This window comes from Esox lucius, chromosome 17, assembly GCF_011004845.1.
Source record: "Esox lucius isolate fEsoLuc1 chromosome 17, fEsoLuc1.pri, whole genome shotgun sequence".
Taxonomy (NCBI): domain Eukaryota; kingdom Metazoa; phylum Chordata; class Actinopteri; order Esociformes; family Esocidae; genus Esox; species Esox lucius.
Genome location: NC_047585.1, coordinates 19430679 through 19445800, shown reverse-complemented (window position 1 = coordinate 19445800; position 15122 = coordinate 19430679). Strand labels below are relative to the sequence as shown.

The following is a 15122-nucleotide window of genomic DNA, read 5'->3' as shown; positions in this document are numbered from 1 at the left end:
CGTCTGCCTGCTAGTCTGGCTGATGCATTGTGCTGTCTGCGGCTTGTGCTACCCTAAGACAATGTGAGCTGTTAGCCAAGCAGAAATGGGCACCAATGGAGACCACACACACGCAGCTTTATCACAAAAACATCAGAGACTTGGAACGTTTATACACTATGACAGTTTTATTTGGATGAACGAGACTTGATGACAGATTTAGCATCGGAGATAAAATGTTTAGAGTATAAACGATTGTAAATAAAAAAAATTGCACATCAATCTTTTGTGGCAACATGGGATACTCATTACTGAGGTCCAAAGGTAATATCTCGCCCAGTGTGTATGGAGTGGAATGACAGTTGATGCAGGAAGTCTGGTTCTGAAATGCTTCCTGCAAACAGAATACAAATATATACAACTAAACTTTCACCATGTTAGTTTTATCAAACAACACTGACAGTGAGCTTAACCCAATAACTGTGTGTGTGTGTGTGTGTGTGTGTGTGTGTGTGTGTATGTGTGTAATCACTGAAATAAACACTTCCTGTTGTTGTTATATCAGTTTCTGACTGTAGGTCCTTATGCAACAAATAAAACACAAAAAAAAACACACTAATATCACCTTGCTTTACCTTTGATATGGGGTCACTACTGTGGAATGCAGTGTTTAGTTCTCCCCGGACATATTGGCCATTGTGTTCAAAAAGAGTTTGCATCTAGAAGCACCTGTTAAGACATTGGGCAGATGAGTCAAAAGTGACGATGATAAAATAAAGTGACTTTACAAATCTTGTGTTATTTGCTCGCTTACTTTCCTTCTATAACTACATATAATAAGTATGGTCAAACCAGTAGGTTCTGTAACACTACTTACTTAGTCAGATGAATTCAAAGACTTCAGACATTGTGCTAACGCTTAGAAGTAATCCAAGCATTCTAGGCCAAGCTCTTTTAATTCCTAAGAGTTTTGTCCAACATTGTTTAGTGAACACTGTGTCCTCTGAATAGTATAAGTCTCTCTCTTTGCTTCTGACAAAGTTCTATTTTCTTAGACCTAGATGGTGAGAGTGACTGTAACCTGAGAGGATGACTTGAGAGAGAGAAGTGAAGGGGGAGAAAATATCTTCAGCTTGAGAACAAGAGCAGTCTGTAGAGCAAGGCCTAGTTCAGTCTTAGCATTTAGAGCTAAGCAGATTGCCTGCAGAGGACCAGAATGAACCTGAACATGGATTGCCTCTTAACCAGCATTATATTACTGCTAATAAATGCGTGTGTTATGGCTGAAGACCATGATTTGTCAGTTACTACCATAGGTCCAGTTAAAGGGTCCTGTCTTCGTTTGGTTAAACTATACACAGAGCTACAACAATTGAGCTAGCCTAAATAAGACAGGTAAGGGACTAAATGGAGATTCTTACTTGATGCCTTTGTGATGAATTTACTTGATATCTGACAGTCCGCAAAACAATCCACTCTCACCTCTCTCTAATATGCAAACACATTCTCACACATACAAAGCTGAATATTTTTTCAACATTAAGTTTGAGGAAGCCTGTTTTCTACGGCAGTGTAAAAATTGAGCCAGTCAAGGACTTCCTTTGTTCTTATCTGGGGTTATTCAAGGAATGCTCTCTGGCCCAGGTTACCTGATGGGCGGAGTCAGCGGTGGTTCTATAATTATTTTGGAGAGAGGCTGTCTTCCAGGTCAGGGTCATAGTGAGTATTTAATCACGTGCATTTATGAGTAAGATTCTGTTTCCACGTGCCGAAGTGATCACTAATACACACCTTTATATGTTTTCTCAATGAAAACCCAGATTGAAAATCCAACTCCATTTTTCCATTATAGCGAAGTTACACCAGATGGCTCTTTTGACATCTTTACAGAGCAGCACAGATTACTGTTGGATTTGAGCAGGGCCGTCCTCGCTTGGCGCTGGTCGTGACCTGGTTGACTGTGGTCCAGGTCAATAGAACCTCCATGGATTCTCACTCTGCTACCCCAAACATGGGCAGAGGTCAGGACAGCCTAGAGCATAAATGGGCAGACAAAACACACACACACACACACACACAGGTCACTTAGACATCGACCGACGAAGCTAGAGGTCAGGGCAGTGTGTCTGCAGTCACTGTATTACATTTATCTAGAGCAGAATCGGTCTCTGACTTAACGTTGCCCACTGTACCCGCCTTACTAACTAATCAATACAAACAGCTGCACAATGCCTTGGTAAAAGGCTGCAATACATTTAAACCCCATTTTTTTAACTTTTAAGTTAAGTGATGGGTGATTTGTAATACCTTTTGAATATGCCTTAGAGTTCACATGAGGGTTCTGCATTGTCTGACATATCTTCACATGCACACTTATAATGTATAACAGTGTGTGTAGGTTTTGTTCCACCATATATCTGTGTACGTTTTGGGGACCCTCAAAGTTTGGGCCTTCATGTTCTAAAATTTGGTTTACTTTTAGGTTTAGGCTTTACCGGTCAGGTTTAGGATTAAGCGTTAAGGCTAGGTTAAGTAGGCATAACATTTAGGTTATTAAGGTTAGGGTTGGGTTTAGGGCCAGCAAAGAGGGAATAAGGTATTTGGTTAAGGCCCTTCAAGAGTAAATAAACATGCATGTGCGTGTGTGTTGAAACTGGGAAAGTCAATTAGTCAATGACATCAATCATTACTGGGGAACGGTGGCAAAACTTTTGCAGTGGGCCTCAGCTGCTTAATGAATAAAGGGAGGAACACAGCCGGGGGCTGGAGGAATCCCATTGCATGGAAAATGGTTTGTGGAACATTGATTCTAACGTTGTGCACCAGCCATGTTTATGTAATGTTGCCCTGGTGAGAGGCATACAGTACACGCACTGTGGACCCAGAGCCATTTTTAAAAGGATCTATATTCAGTGGATGAACAGAATTCACACTGGGGCACTTAATTTGATGTAATGAACAGACAGCCCGAGCCAGCCCACAGGCTGACTGTGTACAGTACAGTATGTCAGAGAGACTGGGTGTGCTGCATGCCAAGCTAATATAATTTCAGTTCAAACAGGCTGACTGCTCTAAGAGGACGTTTGAGCATTCTCCCTAACCTAAACCCTAACCTTAATCCTTCCCTATTTATGCTAAACCTAACCTTAACCTTACCTTTTTTACATTAGTCTACTAATTGATATGTTATCTAAACTTCAACACTATTGACAGATACGTGTGAACATAATTTAACAAACGACACTAAACGGTTATACTTTGCAATAATTTATTCATAGAAATAGATGCATATGCATTTTCCTAGTTTTGGAAAAATAGGTACACAAGTTCAGTAGCTGGTGCTAACCCCTTTGTCTGAAAGCGTAATGTAACTTTCTTGTAGCTGTCTATCAACCTCTTCAGTTGACTGAGAGGAATATTTGCTCATTCTTCTTTACAGTATGTCTTCAGCTGTGTCAAGTTTCTTTGAGGAACGGCCTGGTTCAAACCCCCTCTGACCCAGCATTTCAATAGGATTGAGATCTGTGCTTTGATTCTGATCTTTTTATCTTTTGGTCCAGCTTTAGCTTTTTGACAGATAGCTTTGCATACAATAAGTAATTCATGGTTGGCAAGTTGGCCAGGCCCTGGGGCTGCAAAGCAGCCCCAAAACGTAATGCCTCCATGCCTTACGGTTGTATGAAGTTGTTCTGATGTTGCCCTGGAGTTTATGAGCATTTATCGATCAGTTCTTGGGCTGAATTTGGTGAGAGAACCTGTTTTATGTAGATTGCCAGTGGTCTGGAATTTTCACCATTTGTAGATGTTCTGTCAGACAGTGGAGTGATTTACTTCTTATTGGTTGTGTATTGATTACTAATTAAAAGTAATATTTAAAAGTATTAGTACTCTCCAGTTATTTTCCAATAATTTGTAGCTGTTTAGTGCATAGTATTCCTATGTTATTTTATGTGATGGTAGTGTACTAACTAACTACAAAGTGTACTTTTTCCACATAAGGACATAGCGTTTCTGTTTACTTAAATAGCATAAATGGTTTCAATGTTTTTTCGATGTTTTTCAAATGTTTTTTGTCGGACCGCGTAAGTGGAGCAGGGCCAAGAAGAGGGAATGTCTCTTGTTGTTGTTCCGTAGTCTGTGTTAGAGACACAGACTACGGAACAACAGGTCCCGTGTTCACCTCCAGTCACTGTCAAAACACATTATTCCTCAGGATTTGTTCAGGACCGACAAAAGATTTGCTAGCTACAACCTTCAGTATCTATGTAATAGGAAGCCTAAAATAAAACAGTTGGAAAGAACTGGTGGATATTAGGATTTGTTCAGGATAGACATACTTCTCTGGCTACATGATTCCCTCGTCTTTTCAGTTATCGTCACCTATATTGATAGATACTGTATCAGGGTCATTCACAAATGGCTGATTAGCTGTTAAAATGGCCAGTGGCAAAATAGGTTTGTTCAGGATAGACAAATACTTTGCTGGCCACAACCTTCAGAAGCTACGTTATAGGAAGCGTAAAATGAAACTGTTTACTGTTATATTACGACTTTTTCTGGTGGATTTTCGACTTATGTCTTAGGATTTATTCAGGATAGACAAAAACTTTCCTGACTTCACGATTGTCTTTTCACCTATATTGATACAGTAGTTATTGTATCAATGTCATTCACGAATGGCTAATAAGCTGTTAAAACAGCCGGTGGCAAAAACCTTACAGTTCATTGATGCTATTTGAAATAACATGTAAACAAGAAAAGGAACCAGACAAGCCTTGTTCTGCCGACTTCTTGCCCAAGCTCGATTCGATCAGCAGTTTACTATGTGACAGACTGTGTCTTTAACCACTACTCTATTTAAACAGTGGGTGTGGGTGCATGTGATATGTGTGTAGAGATGTGGTGTCTGCTTAATTGCATTGTCAAACCAATTAGTCAACTCCACGGTTCCCTACGTTGAAACCAAAAACAGGTATAACTGGATCGCAACACTACCTTCCACACATTAAATTAGAAAGAGATTATTGAAGATGGCTAGCTAATAGCTATACAGAACCTATAATGAAAACAATGACTCCAATCACTCCATGGCTGGTTAATTTCTTTAAAAAACAAATAGGCAGCTGAATAGCTAACCACTGCTCCATTTGAACTACACTATGTAAATTGAAAATGAGAGCAGTATATTTGTCGCCGGTACAGTTTGTCCAGCGCAATACAACACAAAGTTCTAGTCAATCCTAATGCCTAATTTGTTTGGCCCATGGTGAGGATCAAACCCCGGTCGGCTGTGTGAGACGCTGTGTCTCTAACGACTACGCTATTTACTCAATCTCTCAGACATTTGCTCTTCTTGGCTAGCTCCACTGACGCGGTCTGGAAAAGGCTACTTGACTTAGGGTAGGCATATAACTACAGTCACAAGGTCAACGTGTTCTGGTTTCACCATTTGGCCTGTGTGTTGTGGGAATAGGTCGCATTCAGTTATACTTCCTGGTACATTGTCTGACCAGTCTCAGTATAACATGTTTGGAAGACCTAGTGCAGGTCTTTCCACCCACACAGGCTCACATTTCACCTGTGTCTATATGTTGTAACAACAGAAATCTGGTTTCTGGTCTAACATGTTTTTGAAATTAGATACAGGGGTTATGGCACGCCCTCTAGCTCGAGGCAGCATTCTAACAGTGAATAGGTTTAAGGCTTCATGGCCAAATGCTCTTTGTTTTCTTGTTTCAGTTCTAATTTGAAATCTGGTCCTTTCATCATTTGAAGCTGTTTTTAATGGCTTTTTATCATAGACTTATCAAGAAATGTGCTGCCTTTTTTCCAATTTGAAAACAGAAAATTAACATACTTTTAGTGGTGCATTGAGGATGTTGAGTGTTATTCCCAGTCTGCAGATACTACTGACTTTGCTGCCCACTCACTTCAGTGTTTGTTAAAATTATTTAAAAAATCCTCATTCCTAAAATGGTATTGTTTAGAATCAAACAGTTTTATCATACAAAAAATAAAGGAAAATATTGGAAAACCAATGTATCTTGGCAGCAAGACCGATATTTCAGGTGATTTTCCATGAATATGAAATGCACAAATCTTTGTTGTTAACAATTGTAAAAATGGCAGAGGAAGGCAAGTGACAGCAGTGATTCTTGCCTGATTGCTAAAACTGAAATAATATGCTCATTTATAATTTGGTAAATACAAACTCACAAGACTGCCATTGTTGAAGTTATTTGTGTTGAGGTTGTTTGTGGTGACGTCAGGATGATGAGTTAGCGGGTCATCTCTAATCACAGTATGAAAGCCATTGATACATTCAAAAAAGGCTCATTTGCCCCAGTGTTCTGGCACAAGGGCAATCCATGACTTTTTGAGGGACAAATCAGATGGCTCAGCTGTTTTTGTGGTATTTGTCGGGGAGGTGTTCTGTTCCAGACTAATAGCTGAGAAAACAAATTACTACTGCCGGTGTGGGCAAGCGTTGGGCCAACATTGGTTCTACCATTGCTGTACCTCTATTCCTCACATACTCAAATAAATATGGATTTCCAACCGTATGACAACAGCTAAATAGACTGTGTCATTGTATAGAGCACATAAATACCTGGATGAAACAAAATTGTCTACAATTTAAAAAAAGATAAAACTGATATTATTGTGTTGGGCCACATAGGTAAGAGAACTAGTATTAATAAAGAGCTGGATTCTCGGGCCCTAATTACCAGGGACCAAGAGAGTAATCTTGGGGTTCTGATAGAATGAGACCTCATGTTCAACAGTCTCATTAAGGCGGTCACCAAAACAGCATTCTATCATCATAAAAATATAGCCAGAATCAAGGGCTTGTTGTCCCAAAAAGACCAAGAGAAGCTCATCCATGCTTTTATCTCTAGTAGAGTTGACTACTGTAATGGCCTCTTAACTGGACTCCCCAAAAAGACTGTAAAACAGCTGCAGCTCATTCAGAATACTGCTCATAGAACGTTAACCTCGACCAAGAGAACAGAGCACATCACTCCAATTCCTCAGTCTTTGCACTGAGCTGGGACTGTAATGCCAGTTCTGGTGCTATCAGAGGAATAACCTCTGTGTAAAAGTAACAATCAGCTAATGACGGATAATGCACGTTCTTGCGACTGTTTTATATTCTATAGCATTTTTATATTTTTTTGAAGATACTGACCATAGAACAGCTTGTTGCACTGTGGCCATGAACACATTTTGTAACTATCAAATCTAAGATCCCCAAAAAAGACTATAAAACAGCTGCAGCTCATTCAGAATGCTGCTGCTAGAATGTTAAACAGGACCAAGATAACAGAGCACATCACTCAGGTTCTTATTACTATGGTAAAGCCTATTTTTCTGCTTACTGCGGACTGCAATAATATTAATTGTGTGTATAATTAGGAAATGTGATTACCTTATGACGGTTATTGATTTTGTGTTTGTATGTTGAACATCCAGTGGATTTAGAAAGTATTCGGGACCCCTTTAATTTTTCTACGTTTTGTTGTGTTAAAGATTGCGTATATAATTTATTACATTTAAACACGAGAGATTTCACAGATGTAATCGAAAGGGAGAAGTGTAACGCAGTTGGTTTGTTGGTCTGTTCATTGTTATTATCATGAGATATTTTAATTTCTCAAGAAATTGGCAAGATTTCTACAGACGTGTTTCTGCTTTGTCATTGTGATATTGTGTGTAGATTAATGGTAAAAAAAGGAACTGAATCAATTATAAATTCAGTACAAAACAGAATGTGGAGCAAGTGATTTATCCTGAATAGTGTCTAAAGCCATTGTATATTTGGTATTGATCGGATCGTTTTTTCCAAGTTAGGGGGCGTGCTTGGCTCTGACTGGGAGAACGTTGAAGGCACAACTGACAAATGGTTATTTGGATTTTATCATATGATTATATTTATCCTCAGTGTCATTTCCCCAACATTATGTATTTTTTTTAAATTTTTTTTAATGTAAATGTTGTGTACCGTTTTGCCTGGTTTATTTCACCAACTATGAATGAAAACCCTTATCTTGGCTTTGCTGCAGCATCTGCCCAGTCCCCTACAAATGTCCGCTGCCAGGGCCTCCTCCTTTATAGTCTCTAAGGACATCATCCAGTGTCACAGATGACATATTTGTGTATGCACCATGTGACTTTAAACAACTACTAACAGACAAAGGTTGCTTTACTATATTTTGACATGACTATGATGCATGTTGCAGTCCAGAGTCTGAACAGATGCAGGAAATAACCAACTCTCCGTGATGACATGATGGAAACCCACAGTCATTGTCCCATAGATAAGAGGGCAGCTGATAATAGTGAGAACAGATCCAAACAGAAACTCCCGTCATAAACCAGCTGGTCCTGCTTGGGCAGGGCCTTGTGTTTGGTGCTGAGGTTTCTTCCACCCGCTCATATGACGTCTGTCCTACCTGCCAACCTCTTGTACACCTCTTTGTTGTCCCCTGAACATTCCTTCCCGACTGATATCCACACCCATACAGATCTGATCTTGCTTTTTCTCTGAGCTCTATGAGGTGAAGTCTGACAATCTGTTTACTTCTTTACTGTACTTATTTTACCAGGCCAGTATTATTTTACAGCAGAAGAGAGGAGGTAGCCATTTAGGAGCTAGGGATAATTTGCTCAGTTAATTGCAGAGGGTGTGCAATGTATTTTTTCATGTGCAATAGAAAAATGTTTATGTTGAGGGGAAGTTTGATCAGCCCAAGGACCACCGCCCCCCCCCTTGAGGGTTGTAAACTGTCTCAGCAAGTTCCTCTTTCCCTTTTTCAGCACAGAACTACTGTGTTTGCCATCAGTACGTAACACACTCACTAAATTATCAACGCTTTTCCTCTGTCGTTTCTTGTTCTATGTGTACGCTAATTCTAGCTTAAAAGCAATATAGTGATTTGCTAATTGAGATCCTTATCTAAATATAAGGATCTCAATGGTTCCAAGTCATATTCCCTAAAGAGAACAGACAGAGAAACATCTAACTTCTATGTCAGTCTACTTTTGAGAGCTCTGATGACTGTGGGTGTCGGTAATGTTCATGTCCGTCAGCCTTAACTGTCCACTCCAAGGTTTCCCTCAGTCTCTCTCTCCTCCCCTGCTCTCCCAGTTTCCTCCTCCCACTCCCTCTCCAGATGCCTGTGCTCATTCTTTCCACTCTCTGGGGAGACAAGGGATCTCTCTTTCACAGCACATTGTGTATATGGTTGTTTGTATAAAACATGTACTGCATTTTCTATGTGTTTGACATTTTAAAATGTTACACAATGTATTGTAAACGGTTTCAGGCCGCTGGCACCTAGTTTTAACTTGCCTTCTGGCTTGTTTACTGCTTGACTCCAAGGTCTACTTCCTACAGCAGGGATTCCCATGCAACCATAACTATTTTTGTTTATTTAGTAACTGAATTTTGTGTGTGAGAGTGTGTGGAGACGACAGTGGAAAAGTTTCACTCAACCAGTTCACTCCTCTTGATCTCAAGCCACCCTAGCTGCTGGAAAACCAATTATGTCCAATAAGTTAATTTTAAAGAATCCACATTTGTGCCAATGTTTGGTCTCTTTGAGGTAAACCTTTCAGATGACCACATGCATGTACCTGACACCTATGTTATGTATTATAACGAAATGTCCTTAATAAATATTTCATATAAAAAACACATGCACAACATCACAGCCATAACAGACAATTTCACATCCATAATGGTTGATATTCCTCTCTTTAAGTATATATGAACTAGTACTGTCAAACTATTTGAATAATGAATCGTATAAAGGTGTGTAGTTAATTGCAATTAATTACAATAGATTGTGTGCAAATTGGATCCTAAATCAGATTTGAAAGGCAGTACATTATGTTAAGGACATTATGTTTTATTGTCAGCTATGGACATTGCTTGATTTTTTTAATTAAAATTGGCCCATTAGAACAAGGTGTGTAACGGCCCTTATATGTCTCCCCTCAAATAATCACAGTGACTGGCAGAATCTATTGGTATCCCATGTAAATCAAAATAGAACGTTACTGGTCTATGATCTAGTAGTTCTACCATCGTGCACTTGATCAAGGCACCAATAACAATTATGTTAGGATTCTGTTTAATAAAACACATTCTGTTTAATAAAACACATTCTGTTTAATAAAACACTCATCAGCCCCTCTCTCGAAAGCTGCGGGCATGTTATCCAACACCGAATCTCACCAATGCTTATCGAGGTATTGTACTTTGATTAACAGGTAGCTTTTAATAGGTGATTGGCCCCCGTCAAATTAGTGTGTCTTTATTAAATGATTTCCAAATGCCGTCAGGTTGATTACTTGAATAGGCAGAGGTGTAAGGTACAGTAGGGAAGGTAGCCAGGCATGCGGTTCTGAGACTTAAAAAAGAAAAATGCATTAACTGTAACAAAATAAGTAACGATGTTCAGCATAATTATTCACATGAATTAACGCATTCTTTTGGACAGCCCTGATGTGTGGTTAGGGCTGTCAAAATCTGTAATTAATCACATAAACGTCAGTGCGTCATGCATCGCAGTGTGGTTTGGCGGGTGCTCCGTGGCCGACCGGAAGGCCCTGCAATGGGTGGTGAAAACCGCCCAGCACATCACGGGTGCCCAGCTACCAGCCATCGTAGACCTCCAGGGCAAGCCGTGTCTGTGCAGGGCACCTGGCATCATCTGGGACCCTTCACACTCAGGCCACAAACTGTTTGCCCTCCTATCATCAGGCAGGTGGTACAGGTCTCTTTGTTCCCGCACCAGCAGGCTCAGGAACAGTTTCTCTCCAGCTACTGTAACCCTGCTGAACTCTGTGAGCCACTCACACTACCATACCACTAATCATACCCACCCGCCCACCGCTTAGTTCTGCCTCTCAGGGACCCTGTTGCACTACTCCCTTGTACTACTATGTACACATCTACCTCGGAAACCTCAGTGCTGCTGTGCCTGCATTTCAGTTGCACAGACTACCTTACATCTCTGACTTGCTCAATTGCACAGTCAAAATTGCCATTTGTACTTGCATTTGCCTCATTGCACAACTATTAATTTCCCACTCGTACATACATATACTTAATACTTGTACATTTTTCTGCCCTCCTCTATTTTCCCTCATTGCTCATTTAGAATTGCCATTTGCACTGTATTTGCCTTCATTGCACATCTATACATTCCACTTGAAACATACACTATACTTAATACTTAGCATCCTACATTTCCTGCCCTCTTCTATGTGCGTTTTCGGTTTTCTGTAAAAAACAGTTAACAGAAATGTACTGCATCCTTTTGATCCTGATACACTAGACAACAGCACTGAGCTGGCAAACCACTACTGCCTATTCATTTTCAACAAAAGACAATCGGGATGTGCCGAAGACATTTGGGCACGCCAGATAAATAGATACATGTATTTTATCTTTAAGCAAACCCTTAAGCTTTAACAACTATATCATCATTCCATAACCCTCCAATATCTTTGTGTTATGTCATTCTGTTGTAGATTTCCTACAGTGTTTTGAATCATTGTCATGTTGCAAGATCTATCTACCCACATTGCAATCACACGATTTGTAATACACACTTAGGCAATAATGTGAAAATTACTATCAAACCCTAAGCTATTTACATACAGTGTGCTAGTACCTCAGAACTCCAGCTTTGAATACGCTGTGGATTCAGATATGTTAAAGAGTGAGACCAGATAATATCCATTGCTAATGCTACGTTTGTAGATGGGGCACTGCCATTGGACTTCTGAATGACTTGGGTCAAGAGAGGTAGCCTTATTGGAGAGGGAGTAGCTCTTCCAAGAAATGCCTGTTAATCCTCATGACTACGGTCACAAAGACCAAAGTGTGGCGATGGTGTTGTTGCAACACAAATCTCCCAAGGAATGGCTCTCGGGAACGTCTTGGAGGAATTCTGAGATGTTTCAAGGATACTATGATGTAACTTGATGCAACCTCTTCGGCATGCTAGCTCTTTGACGCGCTGTAGCTCAGCTGTTTCTAAATAGTTGGTCTGAAGTAGCCTTTCCAGTGTAAGAGGGTGGTTCACCATTTGCACTCACTGCCCAATCAACAGCCTGTTGCATTATGCAAGACAAGATTTCCCCAAAGTGTCACTTGTTGAAACTAATTGTGTCATAAATCAAGAAAAATTACTTAGAACTACATAGTATCTTAAAAATGCAACTAAAGATTTAGGCTGTCACCTATTAAATATTTGGTTGCACAGAGCTGCGGAGTGAGCTGTCTGGCTTTGATGAACACGAACTGGTACATTCAGTAAAAGTCCTGGATCTTTTGACTTATGTGTGCAGCCTGTTGGCTTGTTTTTCTTCAGATCATTGTTGTCGGGCCTTCACTGGTTTGTAAGAATGTGGAGGCCACAAGCCACATGCTGGCCAAAGTCCTCTGCTGATCAGTCAAATGTATTTATAAAGCCCTTTTTAAATCAGCAGTTGTCACAAAGTGTTTTTAGATGCACAGCCTGAAACCCCAAAGACTAAGCAACAACATGAGTTGATGCACAGTGGCCAGGAAAAACTCCCTAATATGGTTGAAACCTAGAGAGGAGCCATATTAGGGAGTTTAAAGAGAAAATAGTGCAAAGACACATCAAATGTTGAAACGGGAAAATTATCAATTGTTCCTTGACAAATATATGCCCGCTTTGAATTGGATGCCAGCAACAAGTTTCAAGGGTTGGTGTGGTTGTGTGCCACTGCATGAGGTCACGTTTAATAATCTCCTCTGTGTTTCAGGGTTCTGTCTTCGTAGGAGGCTTCTGGGTGAGCGTTCATCATGGCGCCATTCCTGCGGATCAGCTTCAATGCTTTTGACGTGGGGGTCTTGCCCCCCCTGACTGATGCGCCGTTCTGCGCCGTCAAGATGAAGGAGTCCCTCAGCACCGGTCTGTAGCGTTTACCCATGGGTCACTAACTGTTTACACACACCCTGCTGTTACTTGCTCCTTTCTCACTCCCCCCTCCCCCCACACAAAAACCCAGAGCAACAGTTTTGAAGTGACTGTTGTTTTTGGTCCGGTGGCTCTCCAGAGCGGGGGAAAACCCTGGTGCAGAGGAAGCCCACCATGTTCCCAGCCTGGAGGTCCTCTTTCGACGCCCACATCTATGAGGGTCGTGTCCTACAGGTGGCTCTGATGAAGACCGCGGAGGAGCAGTTGGCCGAGGCCACTGTGGGCGTGTCCGTGCTGGCGGAGCGCTGTAAGAAAGCCAACGGCTCGGCTGAATTCTGGGTAGATCTTCAGCCTACCGGGAAGGTTCAGATGACTGTTCAGTTCTTTGTGGAGGACACGGACACAGCAGGTAACCGGCTAAACATGCCCAGGATATACACTTTATGCCTGTATCTGTATTCTCCAAGTGCACTCTGACACAATTGTTACTGAGTAGGTAGTGCCCTCTAGTGGTAAATAAATATGCTGCTTTAGTAGGCTGCCGGGTCTGCTCTAGCCACATACTGTTTGGGCCCCAGACAGAAAGGGGGCTGTAGGTGAGAGGGGCCCAGCTAGGCTAAACTTACTTTGGGTCAGCCCTGGGTAAGATGGAGTAGCCTGCAGCATCTGCTCTACAGAGCAGTCATTGGGATGCTGTGGCAAAGGGGAAATATGTTTGTCTCATCAGCCTGTGTTTTCTTTTTTTCTATTTATATCTGTTCATCTTTCTGTCTATCTATCTTTCTGGCCTCCGTTCTCACCCTCTTTCTGTCCTCCTACTGCCCTCTTACTTTGTTTACCTATCTCACAAATCTTTCTTGGTGTTTCCAATGACCTTTGATGCATTCCCATTGGCTTGCATAATCTGTCAGCTGACCTAATTCTTTACACACCCCCTTTTCCTTAATCTTTTCCAATTTGGTGATTGATGTTTGTATAGCAACAAGACCATCTCTGTCTGAGACATCCGTGCTGACATACAGTAACTAGTATCAGATTAGAATAAATCTCCTGGTAGATGGGTGCATGATTCCATTATGCTCCACAAAAAAAAAAAAGTTTCCAGTGTTGCCATTTTGATAGTTCATGACATCACTCACTGAAACAGGGTAATCCCGTTTAAAATGATCCCGTTTCCCCACAGCGTTTAAGTCGACAGTGAAGGGGCGTCAGGATGAGGATGGTGAAGGGGTGATGACACTGAACCGAAGGAGGGGAGCAATAAAACAGGCCAAGGTCCACTTCATCAAGAACCACGAGTTCACCGCCACCTTCTTCGGACAGCCCACCTTCTGCTCTGTCTGCAGGGAGTTTGTCTGGTGAGAAACAGAAACCACCTGACACAAACCTTACACCTGCTACAGTAACCGCCAAATGATTTCCTGTTCGTTCACAGCTGTCCTTAATAAGTCTAACCACCACGCCTTGTAATTAAAAAGCTTGTGATCACATATCTCCAGTGGAATCATTATAAAATATGTTACCTGAACACTAGACTTTGCTATGGACTCCAGCAAATTGTAACAAGTGCAACTTGAAACAAGTGAAACCCTAATGTTGCTCTCCAACCAGACACAGAGATAGTTGCGAGGCATGTGAGGAAGAGAGATCAATGTTGAAATAACTTTTTAAGAGGAGCAAATGGCAATGATAGGGTATTTATTAATATACATATACTGTATATGATCCTATTTTCTTTTCAGACGTTATGTGACGTTATCTCCAAGATCCAATGCAAAGTCCAAATCGGGATCCAACGGTCAATTACATAATGTTGTATCCCAACCAGTCTGACATCAGATAACTTTAAATTGGATTCTGATGAATCCATAAAGACCTCTACTGAGAGGCACCCAAGCCACCATAAGCCAACACAACCTGTTGCTAAAGAGCAACAAGGCATGGCAACCCAATTCAATTACAAACCCAGAAATCCTGAATGGTGCCGGCCAATCGTTCCGCCCTCAGCAGGACCCTGGTCTCCCAATGCTGCAGCTTACTGAATGGCAGAAAAGTAGCACAAATGTATTGTTTTTAAAATCATTTATAATTTTGTATGGCTTCTGCAGGATTTGGCATTACTCTTCTTCATTATAATATGCAAACAATGATGAGTCAGCTTGAAACCACGGTGCCAGGACA

The 15122-nt window shown here is 41.1% G+C and overlaps 1 protein-coding gene across 1 annotated transcript in view; it reads left to right on the top strand.

Annotated features, from left to right (window-relative positions):
• The window catches only part of prkcdb (protein kinase C, delta b), a 31520-nt gene that overhangs the window by 5051 nt on the left and 11347 nt on the right, over positions 1-15122 (top strand). The window contains exons 2-4 of the mRNA XM_010881809.5: positions 12787-12935; positions 13081-13350; positions 14125-14299. Coding sequence (XP_010880111.1) covers positions 12827-12935; positions 13081-13350; positions 14125-14299 — 554 coding nt within the window. The 5' untranslated portion in view covers positions 12787-12826. The remainder of the gene's footprint in view (positions 1-12786; positions 12936-13080; positions 13351-14124; positions 14300-15122) is intronic.